The sequence below is a fragment of the Mus musculus genome, chromosome 11, assembly GCF_000001635.26.
Source record: "Mus musculus strain C57BL/6J chromosome 11, GRCm38.p6 C57BL/6J".
NCBI classification, from domain to species: Eukaryota; Metazoa; Chordata; class Mammalia; order Rodentia; family Muridae; genus Mus; species Mus musculus.
The window spans coordinates 83,979,375-83,999,196 of NC_000077.6; the positions used below are offsets into that span (position 1 = coordinate 83,979,375).

The following is a 19,822-nucleotide window of genomic DNA, read 5'->3' on the forward strand; positions in this document are numbered from 1 at the left end:
GCCTTATAGGTCTTTTGATTCAAGCCTCTTGTTTTCTCTCTAAGGGAGGGGGAAACCATAGAATTGAAGCAGTTTGTCAACCCAGGTTACAAAGACAGCAACAAAGACATTGTCCCCTACACCCCTTCCTACTCCTCAGAGTATGGCTTTTGTTCCTGGAGATGCTGTCTTCCTTCCTAAGGAAATTTCCTGTATGTTTGGTTGGTTTTTATCTTTTTGTTTGTTTGGTTTGGTTTCTGGAATCAAAGTAACAAAAAAGGCCCATGCTGCCATGAATTTGCAGTCTTTGTGCCCAGCCCTCTCAAATGCTGGGATTCTAGGTTTTTGTCTCTAGATCCAGCTTCCTAAACTGACTGTGCCATACAGTATTAACTGCTAGGCAAGGGCTGTACCTCAGAGCCTCCTCCAGCCTGCACATTACTTTCTTACACGCAGAACAAAGCATGATTATATTCCCATCTGCCTCCCTGGATTTTGCAACTGCTCAGTGCACCAAGATGGTTTCCTCTGCTGCTGGTAATAAAGAATTGAAAAGCAGGAAAGAAATAATATCTTGTGGAGTCCCAGCAGAGCCATCATATGGAACCTGGGGAATCAGGGTCCCCTTATGGGGTTCTTAGTCTTTCTGGTAATAGAATTTAAGAATGGACACCAAGGAAATTTTAAGGAGAAAGAACAGATTCAAACAGAAGCTTAAGGACAGTGTATTAGAGTTGAAAGAAAATCTCACGGGCAGGCAAGCTATAACTCACACTGCCTGGAAGTGGGGAGAATAGAGAAGATAAGCGAGCTCCGAGGTCAGCCACGTAGTGGCAGGCAGCTGCATGGCAGGGCAAGGGAACCTTAGAAACACAGCGAGGAAGCCCAGAGTGTTAGGGAGCTTAGCTCTGGCTAGAAGAAAAAGACACAGAGAAGGAAAAAGTAATAATTACATTTTTCTGAATCAGGCCTCAGAAAGGTAGGCACCTCTAAGGGACTGCACCGGGAGGAGGGAATTCTGGGAAGGAAAGGCATTATCTTAGTTAGGGTTTTATTGCTGTGGCGAGATACCATGACCACAGCAACTCTTACAAAGAAAAACATTTAATTGGGGCTGGCTTACAGTTTCAGAGCCGTTATTGTCATGGCAGGGACCATGGCAGGATGCACGCAGACATGGTGTTAGAGAAGGAGATGAGAGTTTTACATCTTGATCTGAAGGAGACTGTGTGCCACTCTGGGTATAGCTTGAGCCTAGGAGACCTCCAAGCCACAGTGACACACTTCCTCTAACAGGGCCACATAATAGTGCCACTCCTTATGGGTCAAGCATTCGAATACATGAGTCTATGGGGCCATAAATATTCAAACCACCATGGGAATGGTATCTTATTTTAACTGATAACTTTAAAAATATTTTTAAATTAAATACAATTACACACACCACACCTTTCTCTCTCCTCCCTGAATCCTCCTGTACACACCTCCCCTACCCCTCACTTCTCTCAAATCCATGGCCTCTGAGGTACAACCTACTCAGTCTGTACAATTTTACTTATATGTATATGAATTCCGAGTCGACCACTTGGTACTGGATGGCCAATTGGAGAACTCTTTCTTAAAGTGAACCTACCTTCCTGGGGTGGTCCCATAGCCAAGGTTCCTGGCCTTGCCGTGTTAATTCTTAAGGAAGGAGACAAAGGCACCCTTGTCTCCACCTAAACGTGGGTTCCCCTCTTTACACTTGGATGATGTATGGCATGCAGAGGCCCCATACCCAGTTCCACTCCTCCCGCCCCCAGAAAGATACTTTCTTTGCCTTGCAAATTAGGTAAGAAATAAAAGCATAAATGTAAATTAAGTGAATCATCCCGTAGATTTATTTAAAGTATTTTAGAGCTAGTTTACAGGAGAAACAGATTGTCATAAGAGAATTACATATAATTAGGAGTGATGATTATAATTCTAGAAATGCAAGTTGTATTGCTGAAGCTGACAGTATAAATTGGAATGTAGCTATTACTCCTTGAAGCTGAATGTTGCTGTAATTGTTTTCCCTTCAGAAAACGATTTGAACAACAACAAAAGCTCTTAGAAGAAGAAAGAAAAAGACGTCAGTTTGAAGAGCAAAAGCAAAAGCTCAGACTTCTCAGCAGCGTGAAGCCCAAGGTGATAACCGCTGTCTCCTCCCAGAGCTCGCTTGCCTGCGCAGGCCTCCCGCTCTGGCACCAGCCCAAGTGCCGTGATGATTCCTCTTCATCACGGTTTGCCTGAGTCCTAAAGGGAATTGTTTTTGTTTTTCTCTACAGATAGATCTCTATTGTTAGGCCATTTTTTTTTTTTTTTTTGAACCACCGTGACAATATTGGTAATTGTTTTCTTGGGAAACATTGGTTATAAGTGGGATGGTAGGAATTGGATCCTCAGACCTTTTAAAATCTCACAGCCCTGTGCAATAGTATTTGAGAATCAACCTTTTAAACTTTTTACTCTATAGAATGTCTTTTTATGCATTATTTTATATATTTATTGATGTCTTTCTGACTTGGAAAATTAACTGTTGCAAGTATGCTGTGAGAATACTGGGCCTGAAGCCTGGTGCGGTGGCTCATTCCTCTATTCTTGTACCAGAAAGTCAAAGGCAAGAGGGTGGCCGTGCATGGGTCTGAGGCCAGCCTAGGCTGGACAGAGAGCTCTAAGGCAAGCCTTGCCTCAAAAACAAACAAACAAACAAACAAACAAACAAACAAAAATTGGAAAAGAAGAAAAGGTTACCGGAAATAGATATCTGGGTTTTAGTTTAAGAAGGAAGAAAGAAGTAAACACAGGCTCTGTCTTGCAGACAGGAGAGAAGAACAGAGACGATGCTTTGGAAGCCATAAAAGGAAACTTGGATGGGTTTTCCAGAGATGCTAAGATGCACCCCACTCCAGCATCACATCCAAAGAAACAAGGTACTTTTCATCTTAAGAGACAGGACGTGTTCTTTCCTTGGAAGGTGCTTGATCATTTCCTTTTGTTCAATTGGCCTTTGCCTGTGAAGGTCCGTGCTGAATTTTTCCTTCAAGCTAAATTCAGACTTGAATATTTTAAAACGTAGGGATCTGACTCAGTTAACAGCTAAACTGGAGGTTACAATCCCTTTGGCTAAACTTAGCTTCGATAGCTTGCCCAGGAAGTTTTCACAGTGAATGTACTGATGGAAGACAGTCTGTTGAGCTGGATATGATGGTGCACGCCTTTAATTCCAGCACTCACTGGGAGGCAGAGGCAGGAGGATCTCTAAGTTTGAGGTCAGCTTGGTCTGCCAGGACTACGTAGAGAGAGACCCTATCTTGAAATAAGAAAAAAGATAGCCTGCTGACTCAGAGAAACAGAGTGAGTTTGCTAGTCCATCTTCATTATTATGAAATGGGTACTTTTAGGAGCTAAGTCTGATTTCACTGTTACTGTGACAAAATTTAGAAATTCTCCAAAGAGTCATGGCTGTGATGTTCCTCAGTAATCAACTAAAACTCAGGAAAGTTCAGTTTCTTCAGTAAATTTCTTTGTAGTTTTTAATCCTCTGGTAATCAAAACTTAAAGCAGAGTAAATGGATATTTTTGTTTTGTTATCATTTTAAAAACTTGGTTGAAATTGTCTTGTATGCAAAATGTTTTTTCATCTTTTTAAAATTAAATACTTAGACATTTTGTTATAAGGTAACTTCAATAATAATGTACCACTAATAGACAATTTTCATAAATCACTCAGCAAACCAAAAAGTACTATCTTCTGCTAAAAATACTATATCAATAAGTTTTATCTTAAATGCTTATGATTTAATATCTCTTATAAATTAGTATCAGGAGAAAATAATTTAACATTGACACTATTATCAATTCTTTTTTTAAAGTATTTGTGTGTGTGTGTGTGTGTGTGTGTGTGTGTGTGTGTGTATGTGTGTGTGTTTGTGTGTTGGTACCCACCAAGGCCATCAGATTCCCCTGGACCTGGAGTCAACAGGCTATTGTGAAACTGATGTGGATACCAGGAACCACACTCAGGTCCTTTGCAAAAGCTGCAAGTGCTCTTAACCGCTGAGCCACCTCTGTGGCCTGTTATTAATTCGTGATTTTCTGGCTCAGCTTTGACTCTGTCCTGTTAATTCTCTGATTAGATTATGGACCTTGATTCCTGTTACCAAAATCATGCCCAAAGCAAAGTACACACTGAAACTGGAAGGGGAAAGCTATTAGCAATCATTTTGAGATCAGGAAAAGCATATTTAAAACTGAAAATCGTAAGCCAAACAAAGTAGTGAAGTGTGGCAGCCCATCCCTGGAATCTCAGCACTCAGGAGGCTAAGGTAGGGGAGCTGTGAGCTTGAGGCTAGCCCATAACATATCGAGTTCTAAGCCAACCCAAGCTATGGAACTGACCCTGTCCCCAAACAAACATTGAAAGTTAAGACTAAAACAGAACCTAGCACTGAACATAGAAAAGACAGAGAGCAGTGGACATTGTAGCTAGAACACTGTTCACACCAAGTTTCCTTGTCAACACAGAGCTGTGGTCAGCAGTTAGCAGCAAGTAAGACATGTGAGATAATCAATTGATGTGTTATTAGATTGCCAGAGTTCAGCACTTACAGACGACACTTCGAAGTGGAGCCGTTTCTACTCTTCCAGAAGACCGTTCTGAGGCAGCAATTCCCAAGCCTGCTGCCTAGTCATCCTTAGACATCCATAGCAGCTGAGAATCCACAGAGAGCCTTAACCTGTGCCCTCAGCAGCCATTGTTGGGAGGCGTGGGGTTCAATGTTGCATGATCTTATTCTTCTTTTTAAAAAAAGTTACAGCAATATGTTTGCATATTCATTTTTCTTCTTTCATACAACTTTTGATAATTCCAGATTTTAGTCCACCAGTCCTTAAGTAACAAGCTTGGAATTACCACCATCTTTGTCAAATGAGAAGCTGTTCCTTGTTACATTCGACATTAGTAGATAGTAAAGCAATTCAAACAGGTTAAAAACATGAAGAAACAGCTAGGTATGGTGGCACACACATTTGAACGCTAGCATGCAAAAGGCAGAGGCAGAGACAGGTAGATCTCTAAGTTCAAGGACAGCCTGGTCTATACAGTGAGTTCCAGGACAGCCAGGTCTACACAGAAACCCTGTCTCAAATAAATAAATAAATAAATAAATAAATAAATAAATAAATAAAAAAACAAAAACCAAACAAAGTGACATGGAACTATCAGTGAGTTCTGTGTTAAATGTAGCTCTTGCAGAGCACATTTATCATGTAAGTGATTTTCACACATAGTGATAAAAGCCACAGTGTGGCTGGAGAGATGGCTCTTGTAAGAGTTCTTGCCATGCAAGCAAGAGGACCTGAGTTCAAATCCCCAGCACCCATATAGAGCAGTGGAATGTGGAATTTTGTTCATTTTATGCAGCACTCTTACGGGGGCGGGGTGTGGGGGAGATTGAGAGATCTTACTAGAGTTGAGTCTGGTGATTCATGCCATTAATCTAAGCACTCAGGAGGCAAAGACAGGAAGAACTCTGTAAGTTCAAGGCCAGCCTGATCTAAGGAATGAGTTCCAGAACAGCCAGGGCTTAGTAGAGAGACCCTGTTTCAAAAAACAAAGAAAGAAATAGTATCTAGATAGACAGACACTTGGATTTCAGAAGTAATTTTCACTTTGATGCACAATTAATACTACCTAATAAAATGAAGGTCGGAAATTTGAGTTAATTTTGTCTGTTTTGAACCAAATGCCGACTAGCTCTCAAGCTTATTTTTAGAACAAAGTAGACACCAAGATGTTCCGTGTGCTCTCGGATGTCTCCCGCCCTCTGGTTTTCACTCCTGTGTGTTTCATTGCCATTTTCCATTTTGCAGACTGCCCCACATCATCTCATTCTACTAAAACTGTCTCCCCATCATCTGCCTTTCCCGGCGAAGACGAATTCAGTGGCTTTGTGCAGGGGCCTGTTGAGTTTCCCGCTTGCGGGCCTTCTTCCACAGCCCCGCCTTTTCAGTCTTTCCTCCCCAGCACCCCACTCGGCCAGTTACACACACAGAAGGTTGGGACACAGCCTCTGCCTCCAGCTCAGGCTCCAGTGTCTTTTGCCATACATGGTGTCCATGGGCAAATTCCTTGTTTATCTGCTGCTTCAGCTTCCCACAGTGTGCAGAAAGCAGGTAACTCCTGGTGTTATTATCAAAGTGTTAAGATATTCTAGGGTAATTTACTTCTCTTACTTATGTAGAAATATACAGTGCTGTTGGCAAAGAAACACATGTGGCATTTATGAGAACCATTGACAGCCACCAGTGCAATGCTAGATTCAGTTTTTGTATCCTCATTTACCAGAATAGTGATTTAAAGCCTTTCACTGCTGTGTTAGAAACAGGAGAGACTTCAGGAGCAGACTGGCCTTCTAAGATTATGTTAACAATAATGTACTGGAGAGAGCTCCTTTAAAAAGCAGTCTTTCTATACAAAGAATCAATAGAAGGTTAAAAATAAACAAATAAAGGTGGGGGGAGCAATGGCTCAGTCCACTGAGGTGGCTCTGCAGGCAGAGTGCCTGCTGACTGTTACCCTCAGAGCACATTCTGGAAGGGGAGGAGTGACTCCCACATGTTGTCTTCTCACTGTCACACACAATCAGCGTGCACACACACACAATGTACATACAGTCCTTTAAAATGTGATCTCTCTAGCCAGCTGTGGTGCACACATCTGTAATCCATTCCTTAAGACATGGAGGCAAAAGAATCAGAAGGAGTTCAGGGTCGTCCTTGGCTACAGAGTTCAAGGCCAGCCTGGCTACATGAGACCCTGTTTCAAAAAAAGGGGGGAAAGGACTCCGTATTCTTATAAGGATATGATGATAAGGATAATCCCAGCACAAGGCAGACAGAGGCAGGAGGGTCTGCTTAGATTGGAGGCCAGCCTGCTGCAGTGACACTTTTTGGCCTTAGGAAGTCTTTAATCATCTCTATACTTCAGCTTTTATCATCTGTGGGATTATGGAGCAGGCACGGTCTATCTCGGGACATAGTGTTTGGGGAAGGGTCTTAGGAGACCTGTACGTAGTCTATAAGACTTGCCATTCAGTGGATGTGGAACTAGGCCAGACAGGGAGCTCCCTCTAGCTAGGAGGGGTGTCTGTGTCTGGTGGTGGAAGCTTGCCACCATCCCATAGCAGTGTCCCCTCAGTATGTTATTTTACTTCCTGTGGCATAGGATCCCCGAGAACTAGAGTAAGATAATTATTTTAAGTTCTCTAAAACCTCTAAAGTCTCTCAAATCCTACACAAATGGATAACAATTGAATTATTACATAATTCATGCTCTGTGGGGAGGCCTTCCCCTGAGAATATGGGGGCGGGAAGGGATGAAGAAAAGATTGGTCTATGCAGTAATATACAAATACTCCTTCGTGCTGTTTGTTTAGGCCCTTCCTTGGAAGAGAAGCTCCTAGTGTCTTGTGATGTAAGTGCATCCGGGCAGGAACACATAAAATTAAACACTCCTGATGCTGGGCACAAAGCCATAGTCCCAGGATCCAGTAAGAACTGCCCTGGTTTAATGGCCCATAACAGGGGTGCTGTGGATGGATGTGTGAGTGGTCCCGCCAGTGCAGAGGCAGAAAAGACTTCAGATCAAACCCTGTCAAAGGAAGAGAGTGGTGAGCTCCTGGGGCACTCGGCACACTTTGTTTAACCAACCGCCGCTCGGACGCTAACACTTTAAGCATTAATCTTAAAATGGATGCTGCTTGATTGTGCTAATTAAAATTTTGCTTAAATATTTATGCAATCTTTTCTCCAATTAACCCCTACGATTTTGCTCTGAATTCTTTGAATGCACTGTATTACACCTTTTCAAGTGATGTTTGTCGATAATCCTGTTTCTTAATCAGAATCACTGCTGACCTAAAATTTCCTCTCATCTTCACACCGGCTCCCTTTGATTCCCCTCACACTTTCTGGTTTTCCATAAAGGTTAAAAAGTTCAGCTATAACTGGAAAAGTCACCAATGAAAATGTAGTTTCCCCCTCTGAACCAAATTGTTTGCATTGCTGCCTGGAAGATCCAGATTCATACACTGAAGGCTCTGGGCAGAGGCAAGACCAGCAGGTCTTCAGCGTGCAGTGGAACACAAGCTTGGTACCTGCATGGCCCTGTACCGTACACAAAAGCCAGATCCAACCTTTTAACTGCAGAGCTAAATGTGGATGTGGGCAGCCCTGGAGGCAAACCCCAGGAGGCTGTCTCCATGTGTAATTCTAAGCCACTGCCTGTTGTCTTCCCCTCTGAACTTGTCATACACATTAGACATTGCGAGCCTCCTGCAACCCAGATTATTGATCTGGTCCCTTGTATTCTTTCCTTATACTCTAATACATAGTCACTGAACAAGGCTTGTTGGAAACCAAGCACTTTCATTATATTGGTGACTTTTTTCTAGTGTCTCCAGCCAGTGCTCCTCTGTGTAAAAAGCTGTGACTTTTCTCCGGACCATGTGTATATTAACCATCCTTACCTTGTAGGTGTGGGCGTGTTTCCCTCTCAGGACCCTGCTCAGTCCAGAATGCCTCCTTGGATTTACAATGAGAGTTTGGTTCCAGGTAAGGTAAAGCTGCTTTGTCCAGCATTCCCTTCATTCCCTTCTGGATATTTTACTCTAAGTGCTATAGAGATATTTCTAAATATTTACTGTAGTGGTTATAAAACATGCAGAAGAAATTGTTGCTTATACTTATTTCTACAAGAGTACAGAGAACTAAACAAGCCTCGTGTTTAAGACTACTTTACGGACTGGGGATGGTGCTACAACTTTAATCCTAGCACTCAGCAGACGGAGGCAGTGACCTCTCTGAGTTCCAGGACAGCCAGGGCTACACAGTGAGACCTTGTCTCAGAAAAAAGAAAAAAAGAAAAAGGAAGGGAGGGAGGGAAAGACTGCTTTATTGGGAGTGACAAGATTGATCATGAGGCAAAGGCCAAGCCATTAGTGTTACTGTGTTTTAAATGGTGATATTATCAGATACTTATTTCAAAGGCTACTGGTAACCTATCGAGAATCACAGTACTGGGGCTAAAGAGATGGCTCAGTGCTTAAGAGCACATCTGGTCTTCCAGAGGACCCGGTTCTGGGAGAACTCACATTATGACGCATAACCACACTCTTCTTGCCTCTGCAGGCACTACACACATGTAGTACACAGATCGACATGCAGACATGACACCTATACATACACAGTTTCTAAAATATCTTGTTAAGAGAGTCACACTAGCCGGGCGTGGTGGCCGCACACCTTTAATCCCAGCGCTTGGGAGACAGAGGCAGGCGGATTTCTGAGTTCGAGGCCAGCCTGGTCTACAAAGTGAGTTCCAGGACAGCCAGGGCTACACAGAGAAACCCTGTCTCAAAAAACCAAAAAAAAAAAAAAAAGAGAGAGAGAGAGAGAGAGAGTCACACTAGTATGTTTAATACTTGGTGCTTTCTTAAGGGTTATGGTTTTTTAAGTATTTTTTTCTGATTGTCCTATGAAACTATATGAAATGACAGATAGGGTAACATCATTTTCTACATTGGAAAGTGGTGTTACTGTTTTTGTTTTGTTTTTTAAATATGTATTACTATTGTTGAGTTGAAGAACTTACTAAAATGGATAGGATGGATCAATAGACACTGAAATAACAGGCGAGCAGGTGCTGAGGTAAATCACAGATGTCTGGTTTGCTGTACAGCACCTTGAAGCTGGAGGTCTGTGCATTAGCTCATCAGTGCTAAGGCTGGTACAGACAAGAGTTGTTCTACACTTGAATAAATGTTGATGCAAGATCTCTGCAGAAGAATTTCTTTCTGAGAGAAATTGGCAAATGTCTGCTTTGTATTTTCATCATACAACCACAATTCAAAGGCTAGATAGTCTCCCAAACCATGCGGAACCCAATCTGCCCATTTTGAATATCATCCCTTCCTCTCTTTAAACCCTACAGAAACTAGATCTTAGTATATTTTTTAGTTTTATCCATTTTCTGCCAGTTTGCCTTTTCTCCTTTGTTCTCCTCTGTATACATACATGAAGCCTTTCCTAGTCATATATGTGTAGGTTTGCATACATGTGGAGGTCAGAAGGCTCCAGGGATTGAACTCAAGTCATCAGCGGGTGCCTCTCCCCCACTGAGCCAGATGCCAGCCATGTTAAAGCAGTTTGACCTAAGGTTATTCTTTTATACCGAGGGTGGCAGCAGCAAAGTCAACCCCTGCATTTGTGTTTGCATTTGTCATTTGATTTTTCTTTCAATAGATGCCTATAAGAAAATTTTAGAAACCACAATGACTCCAACTGGAATAGATACTGCTAAACTTTATCCCATTCTGATGTCATCTGGACTTCCCAGGGAAACTCTCGGACAGATATGGGCCTTAGCTAATCGAACCACACCTGGCAGGCTCACTAAGGAGGAGCTTTACACGGTTCTCGCCATGGTAGCAGTAACACAGGTAGACTATGTGGCTTTTTTTTAATGATTTATGTATGTATGTATGTATGTATATTACTTATGTGCATGAGTACAATGTGGTCTTCAGACACACCAGAAGAGGGCATCAGATCACATTGTAGATGGCTGTGAGCCACCATGTGGTTGCTGGGACTTGAACTCATGACCTTTGGAGGAGCAGTCAGTCCTCTTTACCACTGAGCCATCTCTCCAGCCCCTAGACTATGTGTCTTATGTCAGAACAAGTGTGTTGTTTCTACAGACTGAAAGAGTGTGGCTCCCCTTTTCACCACAGCCTTGTAGATTTCCTTGTACATTAAAATTTAGGTGCCTTGTGATAAAGTTTTCCAAAAATATACAGTCTATATAGTGTACATCCTAGCATGTTATCCCTTTGTTTGAAAGTGAAAATAATTAATGAAATCAATTTTTGCCCTTACTTAGGATTTCTTAAAGTATACTTAGGCTGCTAACAAGTTTCCTTCTATTTTGAAATTAGTTTAGGTTCTTTGATTTTAGCAAATTAGTCAAACTCATCAGACAAAAAAATGTCGCAGTTGATGTGTGCTGACCATGTCTAAGTATTACCATTGGGAGGTTGAAGTGAGGAGAGTTCGGATGGATGAAATAGGTCCACATCTGCTGCATTTTTAGTAGTGTAGAACAGCAGTGGATCCTGCCCCATTGTCCTCAGTACTGTTCTCCTGGTGGCCGACTAAAGGAAACAACAGAAAGGCTTCCTGAAGGTCTCTCTTGCACAGATGTTGAGTATGGTCTGCAGCTGGCTAAAATGTTTTTGTTTTCCTGCTGTTCCATTAGAGGGGTGTTCCTGCCATGAGCCCTGATGCTTTGAGCCAGTTCCCTGCGGCTCCCATCCCTACCTTAAGCGGCTTTCCTATGACTCTGCCTACCCCAGTGAGCCAGCCAACGGCGATGCCCTCTGGCCCTACAGGCTCCATGCCCCTCACCCTTGGACAACCCATCATGGGTATCAACCTTGTTGGACCAGTGGGTGGAGCTGCAGCACCAACTTCCAGTGGCTTCATGCCAGCCTACCCATCAAACCAGGTAAGAGGGAAACTTTATGTGTGCCAGATCATTCCAGAAAGTGCATGTGGGCAACTTTCCTTCAGAGATTCAGTCTGCTGGATTATAGCGGGCCCTTGAAATTAAGCAATGGGAGTCAGGTGTGATTCATCTGTGAGCTCTCACTAGGATACTCAGGATCCTAAATTTGACCCCAGTTCTTCAAAAAATAAAGTAATTTTTAAGCATTAATATAATACAAAATTCAGTTGTTTTTGTTTTTAATTATTCTTTAAATACACAAAATATTTGTTGAGAACTAAGCAGTTGAGGAAGACATGTGATGTCAACCTCTGTCCTTCTACACATGCACACATACACAAACATACATATACCACAAACATACATGCACACACACATACACTAACATACATGCACACATACACACACATACATACACCACACACACACACACACACACACACACACAAGCAGATTTTAAGGCCAGACATGTAGTCCATACCTTTGATTTCAGCACTCAGAAGTTAGAGGCAGGAGATCTCTGAGTTTGAGGTCAGCCTGGTTTACATAGAGAGTTCCAGGCCAGCCAGGGCTCCATGGTAAATCCTATCTCAAAATTTTACTTCTCAGATTAGCAAACCAATATCTTTAATGTACAGATGTGCAGTGTCATGTAGGAAAAAATGACTAGTCCTGCAGGTTTATTGGCACAACTATTTGAAAATATGAGTCTCAGAGATAGCAGCTAAAGTTAGCAGAGTCAGGATGTCAGCAGGACCACTGCTTGTTAGAAGAATAGAACGTTACTGCTTATCACAAAGGCACTGTTCAGTGATTTCAGTTTCTCCATACAGTGGAAAGTAATCGTTAACGTGAACAGAGTGGATCTCCATTTAGGGCGTGGAAGGATGACTCTGTTGTGTAATTACATTTCTGAACAGTGTAATGTGAGCTTGTTCCATAAATCAAATGGACCATGAACAATCTGCTGCTCTGGGTGGTAGCCAGTGTTTGCTTCATGTGTGTGTACAACTGCTTCTGAGAGGCTCATGTCATGTCTGTTCACAAACATTGCTGTCAGCAACCAGACAAATGTAATCCAACTACTTTAGAAATATTAGGTTAGCTATTTAAGCCAATCCTTTCATCACATCTGTGCTAGAGAATACTTTAAAATATGAGACAGGGTTCTTTTTTTTTAAGATTTATTAATTTATTTATCTGTAAGTACAATGTAGCTGTCTTCAGACACTCCAGAAAAGGGCGTCAGATCTCATTACAAATGGTTGTGAGCCACCATGTGGTTGCTAGGATTTGAACTCAAGACCTTCGGAAGAGCAGTCAGTGCTCTTAACCGATGAGCCAATGTGACAGGATTCTTGCCTTAAGCATCTCTGTTACTATATTTCAGTTGTGTTCTTGCCTGGAGCTGTATGTGCTCCGTGGTAAAGCACTTGTCTAATATGTACAAGACCCTGTGTTCAATTCCAGCACATGTGCATACACTAACACACATACACATGATTATGAAATTAGGCAGTTGTAATTAAATTGAGCAATTAAATGATAGTCTTTGAGGTTGATGTATGGGGAGGAGTTATTTACTTTGGTAATCTTATGTCCCTATGTAAATATCCTTTGACAGGGTCGAGTTATCTGAAAGGCCTCAATTGAGAAGATGCCTCCATAAGATCCAGCTGTAGGGCATTTTTTAAATTAGTGATTGTGGGTGGTGCCATTCATAGGCTGGTGGTCCTGAGTTCTATAAGAAAGCAGGCTGAGCAAGCCAGTAAGCAGCACTTCTCCGTGGCCTGTGTTTGAGTTCTCGTCCTGTCTTCCTTCCATGATGAACAGATGTAGAAGTGTAAGCCGAATAAATCCTCTTCTCTCCAACTTACTTTGGTCACAGTGTTTCATTAAGCACTAAGTAATCCTAAGACAAGTTGGTACCAGAATAGCAGAGTATTGCTGTGGCCAACCTGATCATGTTGTTTTAGGGGAGGATTGTAGAAGAACTTTGAAACTTCAGGCCAGAAAAGCCTTTGAGTATTGAGAGCTAAATGAACTGTGATGCAAGAACTTGGGAGATAAGAATGTTGAGCGCAATGTTGATGATGGAGACCTGGCTTGTGAAGTTTCAGAGGGAAATAAAGGCCCTACTAGGCCTTTTGTATGAACAATTTATGGTTCTGGTCAGCTGGAGTTGAACAATCAGCTGTGATTAGCAAGAGACCAGAACCACTAGAGTAAAACCTTGCTTTGCTGGGACAATGGATGCAGGTCAGCTGGGGCTGAAGAATCAGCTGTGGTTAAGAGACCAGCGTCATTGAGGTGAAGTCTTCTGGGAAGTGTTTCCAGAGAGTTAGCACACAAAAGCTGTGTTCTAGGTATGGCCAAACATGTGCTGACAGCTGAATTTTGTAATGTAAGAGTCACCCAGGCGGTACTGGTTTTGAAGGTGTGAAGGGTTTCTGGAGAACAGCTGAGGCTTGGCACTGTGTGGGAGGGCTGGAGTCCCTGAAGAGAGCCTAGGAGGGGCTATGGTGAAAGTGCAGTTCAGGTGCAGCTAGGGACCTCAGCATTTTGGGAAATATCAGTGCTATGGGATGACCACCAAGAACAGCAGCAGCAGTAGAGTGGAGCATGCTGGAGCCTAGAAGGCAAGCTTTGTATGCTACAGAGGGCAGAACCAGGAAAGGGAACCACGGCCCCTTGGAATGAGTCCCAGATAATTGGACACGGAGTTATTTACACTGTGCAGGTTTGGTTTTCCTTGGTTCAGATTGTGACTGTGTCCTGGTCCTTCCCTCTTGAAGTAAGGAAGTATTTAATTTTTTATTTTACAGAAGTCTGCAGTTAAGAGGCTTTGGATTTAAAAGAAGTGGTTGTTTTTAAAAGACTGAACTTTTAAAGACTGTGAGACTTTTAAAATTTGGGATGTTTATGTTGTGTTATTAATGTGTGACCTTAGAAAAGAAAGGAAAGGTTATGACCTAGCAGTGGTGTGTTTATGTGTCCAGTTAACAAGGGGTCAGTTGTGCTGTCTATAGTTTTGTGTCAACTTGACACAAGCTAGAGTTACCTGAAAGAGCAGAGTTAAATTGAGAAAATCCCTTCATACGATCTGATTATGGGACAGGTGGTGCCATCCCTGAGCTGGTGGTCCTCCTGGGTTCAATAAGAAAGCAGGCTGAGCAAGCCAGTAAGCCGCACCCCTCCATGGCCTCTGCATCAGCTCCTGCCTCCAGGTTCCTGCCCTGTGTGAGCTCCTGCCCTGACTGCCTTCAGTGATGGACGGTGAAGTTGAGGTGGTATAAGCCAAGTGAACCCTGTTCTCCCCAAGTTGCTTTGGTGCAGTGTTTCATCGCAGCAGTAGCAACCTGACTCTAACACTTTGTAAATCTAGGTGGGAAAGACAGAAGAAGATGACTTCCAGGATTTTCAAGATGCTTCGAAATCAGGATCCATCGATGATTCCTTCACTGACTTCCAAGAGATGCCTGCTTCCTCAAAAACCAGTAATTCCCAGCATGGAAACAGGTAGAACAGAGTTGAATATGTTTAACATTACATTCTACCATTAAGGAAAGGGCATCCGTGGGATACGCCTGAAAACAACAAATGTCCTGTCCAGAGAGCAGTTATGAGCCTGTTCCTCTCATGTCCCCTGGGCGGTGCTCTGCATTCCCATTGTTACCCTCTGCTTCTGTGCTCTGTGGCCACTTGACCTTTGGCTCCTTCCCCTCCTTCCTGTGCACACCTGCTTGTCATGTTTATTTGTCTTTAGCCTGCTTTGTGGGACAGGGTGTGGTGAGGCACCCCTTCAAGGGAGGCAGATACAAGTGGATCTTTGTGAGTTCTAGGCCAGCCTAGTCTACATAGTGAGTTTCAGGATACCCAGAGCTCCACAGAGAAACCCTCTCTAAAGAGAGAGAAAGAGACAAAGGAAAACAACAAACTTGACTTGTGACAACTGAGTACCTGCACCACAGTGGCTTCCTGTTCTGTTATTAGAACCAGTCCTCAACTGTTGAGAAAAGAGCATTTGACTTTGTATTTTATAATAGTATAACATACTCCTGGTTTTCCATAAAATTGTAATTCAGGGCCCTGGATTTTCGTTATTCATGTGTCTTTTTTTCATCAGTGGCTTCTGACCGCCAGATTTCTGTTTGTTTGCACACAGACCCACAAACATTTCACTTAGATTTTCCTCTAGAGCAGCGCTTCTCAGCCTTCCTAGTGCTGCAACCCTGTAGTACAGAGTTACAGTTCCTCCTGCTGTGCTGACCCCCAACCGTAAAATGATTTCTGCTACTACTTCATGACTAATTTTGCAACTGTTATGAATCATAATGTAAAGATCTGTGTTTTCTGGTGGTCTTAGGTGATCCCCGCAAAAGAATCGTTTGACACCCCCACAAAAGGCATTGTGCCCCACAGGTTGAGAAGCTCTGCTCTAGAGAGTCACTGGTTAGCTAGCACGTCGGCAGCACCTCATCTGCCTGGGTTCAGGCAGCGCACTGTCAGCACCTCACCCTCTCCGCCTACCCCCTTCTCTCTGTTTAGATCCTTCTTCTACAGATTGGAAGAGCAGACTGAGTACACAATAGGGCTGCATTTGGTTTTATTTTGAAAGTTGTTTCTGTCAGACAGAGCACATACTGTGTTTCTCTTATGTGCCTGATTGTGTAGTCAGGACCATCACTTCCATTTTACCCAGTCAAACCTCCCACATCACACTGTAGATAAAGATAGGCAGGAGAGAGGAGTTTTCATACCAGAAATAGATTATTCTGAGTACAAGAATATAAAGAATATATTCTACTCAGCTAGACATGGTGACACACACCTGTAATCCTAACACTTAGCCAGCTGAGGCTGGAGATGTGCCACAAGAAAGGAGCCCATCTGGGTTACAGTGTGAGGCAACGGAAGCATATGCCAAATATGTATAAGGGACCTGCAGTGTCTAGTACTTAGTGCCAGCACGTCCATCAGGCACCAGGACAAAACATTCCATCACTGACCTCATCCTTCAGACAAACTTACACATCCTACCCAAATGAGTCAGGCAAGACATCTCAAACTTACTGCATAGAATCAGGTTAACTTCCTACTGAGAGCCGAATATTTGTTACATCGCCATCACTAATCTTCCTTGGTTGGTCCCTGATATCTTCATATCCAGTCAGCAAGCTGAAGGCGTGTGTCCTCTGTCTCTGGTCGGCTCTGCCTGCTGTGAAGCCTTGTGTGTGCTCTTGCTCTGCCTGTTTCCTGCAGTCCGAAGTCCAGCCCTCCAGAGACGTTTGCTTCTCACCATTCATGTTGGTTTCTCTAGAGCTAATTCAAAACTTATTTCAAAAATCAGCTAAACATTGGGGTTTTTCTAACTCCTCGAGCAGCCCATGCATGTGAAATGAGTTACTGTCTCCCCTTTTCTACTACTAATTGAATCCTAACTGTAATGGTCTGTATTTCTCAAGTTTCACCCCAGTGTTGCTTAGCTCATACATAACTGTTAGATGATAATAATATATAAACAGTCTCTCAAGTAAGCAGGGGGAAAGGTCTTTGAGTGATGGATTTAAAATTTGTGGGCAAAGTTCTAAAATGAGCCAGACAGTGGTGGTGCACACCTTTAATCCCAGCACTTAGGAGGCAGAAGCAGGTGGATTTCTGAGTTCAAGGCCAGCCTGGTCTACAGAGTGAGTTCCAGGTCAGTCGGCTACACAGAGAAATCCTGTCTCAAAAAACCAAAAAGAAAGGTTCTAAAATGGTAGCCAGACCTAAGATGTGTGGGGTTTTGACAGATTTTTTTTTTTTAATCTTAGGGGTTTTTTTGTTTATCATATTGGTTGATTGTTTTGTTGTTTGTTTTTTAAAGTGTGTGTGTGTGTGTGTGTGTGTGTGTGTGTTCATCTGTATGTCTGTATCTGTCTGTCTGTCTGTGAGAATGTATAGCACATGTGTGAAGTTGCTCAAGGAGGCAGAAGAGGGCATCAGATGCCCTGGCACTATATCACAGGCAGTTGTGAGCTACCTGACCTGGGAGTTGGGAACTAGAGTTGGGTCCTCTGGAAAAGTAGGAAGTGCTCTTAGCAAATGAGTAATGTCTTCCGATCATGGTTTGGTTCATTTGAGAAGGGGTTTTTGTTACACAGTCCTGACTTGCCTGGAACTTGCTGGGTAAACCAGGCTAACCTTGAACTTACAGTTCTCCTCTTGCCTCTCTCCCTAAGTGCTAAGGACCACCATGCCCAGCTGCTGTCCTGGTGTACATCATCATTTATCGTGGCACACAGCTGTGCATGTACCTTTTACAGCTCTCACTTCACTACCTCCATGTTTCCCTTGAATGAAAATATTTTTCTCCTGTCTAAAAGTCTGCACTCATGTTCACATAGTCTTTCAGCCTGTGTTTACTTAGCAGCTGCTATATGCCAGACACTGGGGTGAAACACTAGAAATACAGACCAAGGTCCACAGTTGCTGATATATAGAAGCTCAGTTTACTCTGGGCGCTTACATTATCCCTTAAAGCTCCCGTGACTCAGTCTGAATTGTGTGTCTGTTGCATCCTCAGATTCAGTCAGCTAAGTTGGAAAATTGTCAGAAAAACAAGGTATATCTATTGAGAATGCCCTAAGTTTGGTGTCTTTATGTCTAGACAGTGCTGCACAATGACTATGCGCACAGCCTTTTCAATGCTAGGTACAGTGACTATGTACACAGCCTTTTCAATGCTAGGTACAGTGACTATGTACACAGCCTTTTCAATGTTAGATACTGTAGCTAACACAGTCGATTGATTTCAGGTGTGTGAGGGGTGCAAGTAGGAAGTTGCTTTAATTCTAAGAGGCAAATTACTTGTTTCTGTAATTGCTGTGTTTAACCAGAATAGAAAAGCTTTACACAGTGGAGGGGCCATGGCTGACAAGAAGCACTGTAAGTTGGTGAGAAATCCATAGCAGTTAGGGCAGCCCTTATTGTGGGAAGTCTTGTAATGGGTGGTCACATCTGTAAAGCATCCTCAGAATAAGAAATGTCTTTGGGAAAGGCTTTTTCCGCAGGGAGTGTAGAGGGAGCTGCTCTGGGTTTTGAGTGACAGCATGGAAATGCTGTATTCTTGACACACAAGTCGGACTCAGATCTGATGTCAGAGAAGAGGGAATCTCCCAGGCATGAAAGTACCAACATCCAATTGTGTATTCAAAAAGTTCTCAGGGTGGGGGCAACTAGGAGAGCCAGCTGCACAGATGGGGCGCTGAGACAGAGCTATAGCACTAGGAGCCTTGGGGGTGTTTGTTTGTTTGTTTGTTTGCTGAGAACTAGGCATTTCTTTGGTTTTGTTTCCTGTGGTTTGTTTGTTGAAACAGGGTCTCCATATTACATAGCTCTGGCCATCCTAAAATTGTATAGACCATAGTGGCCTCAGACTCACAGAGATCTGCCTGCCTCTGCCTTCCAAGTACTGGGATTTAAACACTGCACCACGACACTGTAATATAAGCTTTTCTTTATAAACATTAATATTTAGCAGAGTTGGGGAAAAACCCTATCTGTATAAGAAATACCAAATAGTCTTTTCTGTCACACACTATAAAATGTGTTTGGGACAAGGAATCCTAATCCCCCATCTTGTAGACTTTAATGTAAATGTTTTAATCCAGCCCTCTCCCCCCATCCCATAAAAAGGCCCACTGTTCTAGGTCCAGGAATGGGAAAGCCTGGAGCAGTGATCTTCTTCTCCCCTTCTTCCTTTTCCTGTGGTGGCATCAACTCTGTACAAACTAGCCAATCAAATAAGACAGTGAGGTCAAACCCCAGCCATTGGAGAGGAGATTCAGTCACCAGAGTTAGAACAAAAACCCGATGTACCTTCTGTCTCTGTGTGTGTTCTTCAGGGCACATCCTCTTGACCAAGAGTAGGGTTTGCCTTGCCCAGACTCCGGGTGGAATGGTGGATTCTTATTTCACACCTGCAGCAGCCATATGGAAGGAGATTCTCTGGGGAAAACAAAATGTGTTTTCTGATGACCAGGTTCCCAGTTTTGCCTTTCAGTGGACTGCAGATTCTTATATTTCACAACAGTGTGTCCTTCTCACTTGAGAACTTCCCATAAAGAGCAGAAATGACTGTTTTCATGTATAAAGCAGATAATGACTGCTATACATAACTGGCATAAACACTCTGATGGTGATTACAGCCTTCTTTTTAAAAAAAATAATAGCTCCTGAATGGGACCGCAGTGCAGCCTGATCTGGGCTGTG

At 42.9% G+C, this 19,822-nt stretch overlaps 1 protein-coding gene across 12 annotated transcripts in view; it reads left to right on the forward strand.

Moving 5' to 3' along the window:
- Synrg (synergin, gamma) overlaps positions 1-19,822 on the forward strand; it is an 80,189-nt gene that overhangs the window by 14,985 nt on the left and 45,382 nt on the right. For 5 of the 12 annotated variants that reach the window (XM_006532979.4, XM_006532980.4, XM_017314469.2 and 2 more), the window contains exons 5-12: positions 2,043-2,148; positions 2,822-2,933; positions 5,875-6,177; positions 7,440-7,673; positions 8,539-8,616; positions 10,306-10,502; positions 11,321-11,569; positions 14,955-15,088. In XM_006532979.4, coding sequence (XP_006533042.1) covers positions 2,043-2,148; positions 2,822-2,933; positions 5,875-6,177; positions 7,440-7,673; positions 8,539-8,616; positions 10,306-10,502; positions 11,321-11,569; positions 14,955-15,088 — 1,413 coding nt within the window. The remainder of the gene's footprint in view (positions 1-2,042; positions 2,149-2,821; positions 2,934-5,874; positions 6,178-7,439; positions 7,674-8,538; positions 8,617-10,305; positions 10,503-11,320; positions 11,570-14,954; positions 15,089-19,822) is intronic. The other 7 variants (XM_006532985.4, XM_006532988.4, XM_006532986.4 and 4 more) reach the window with 3 other exon arrangements.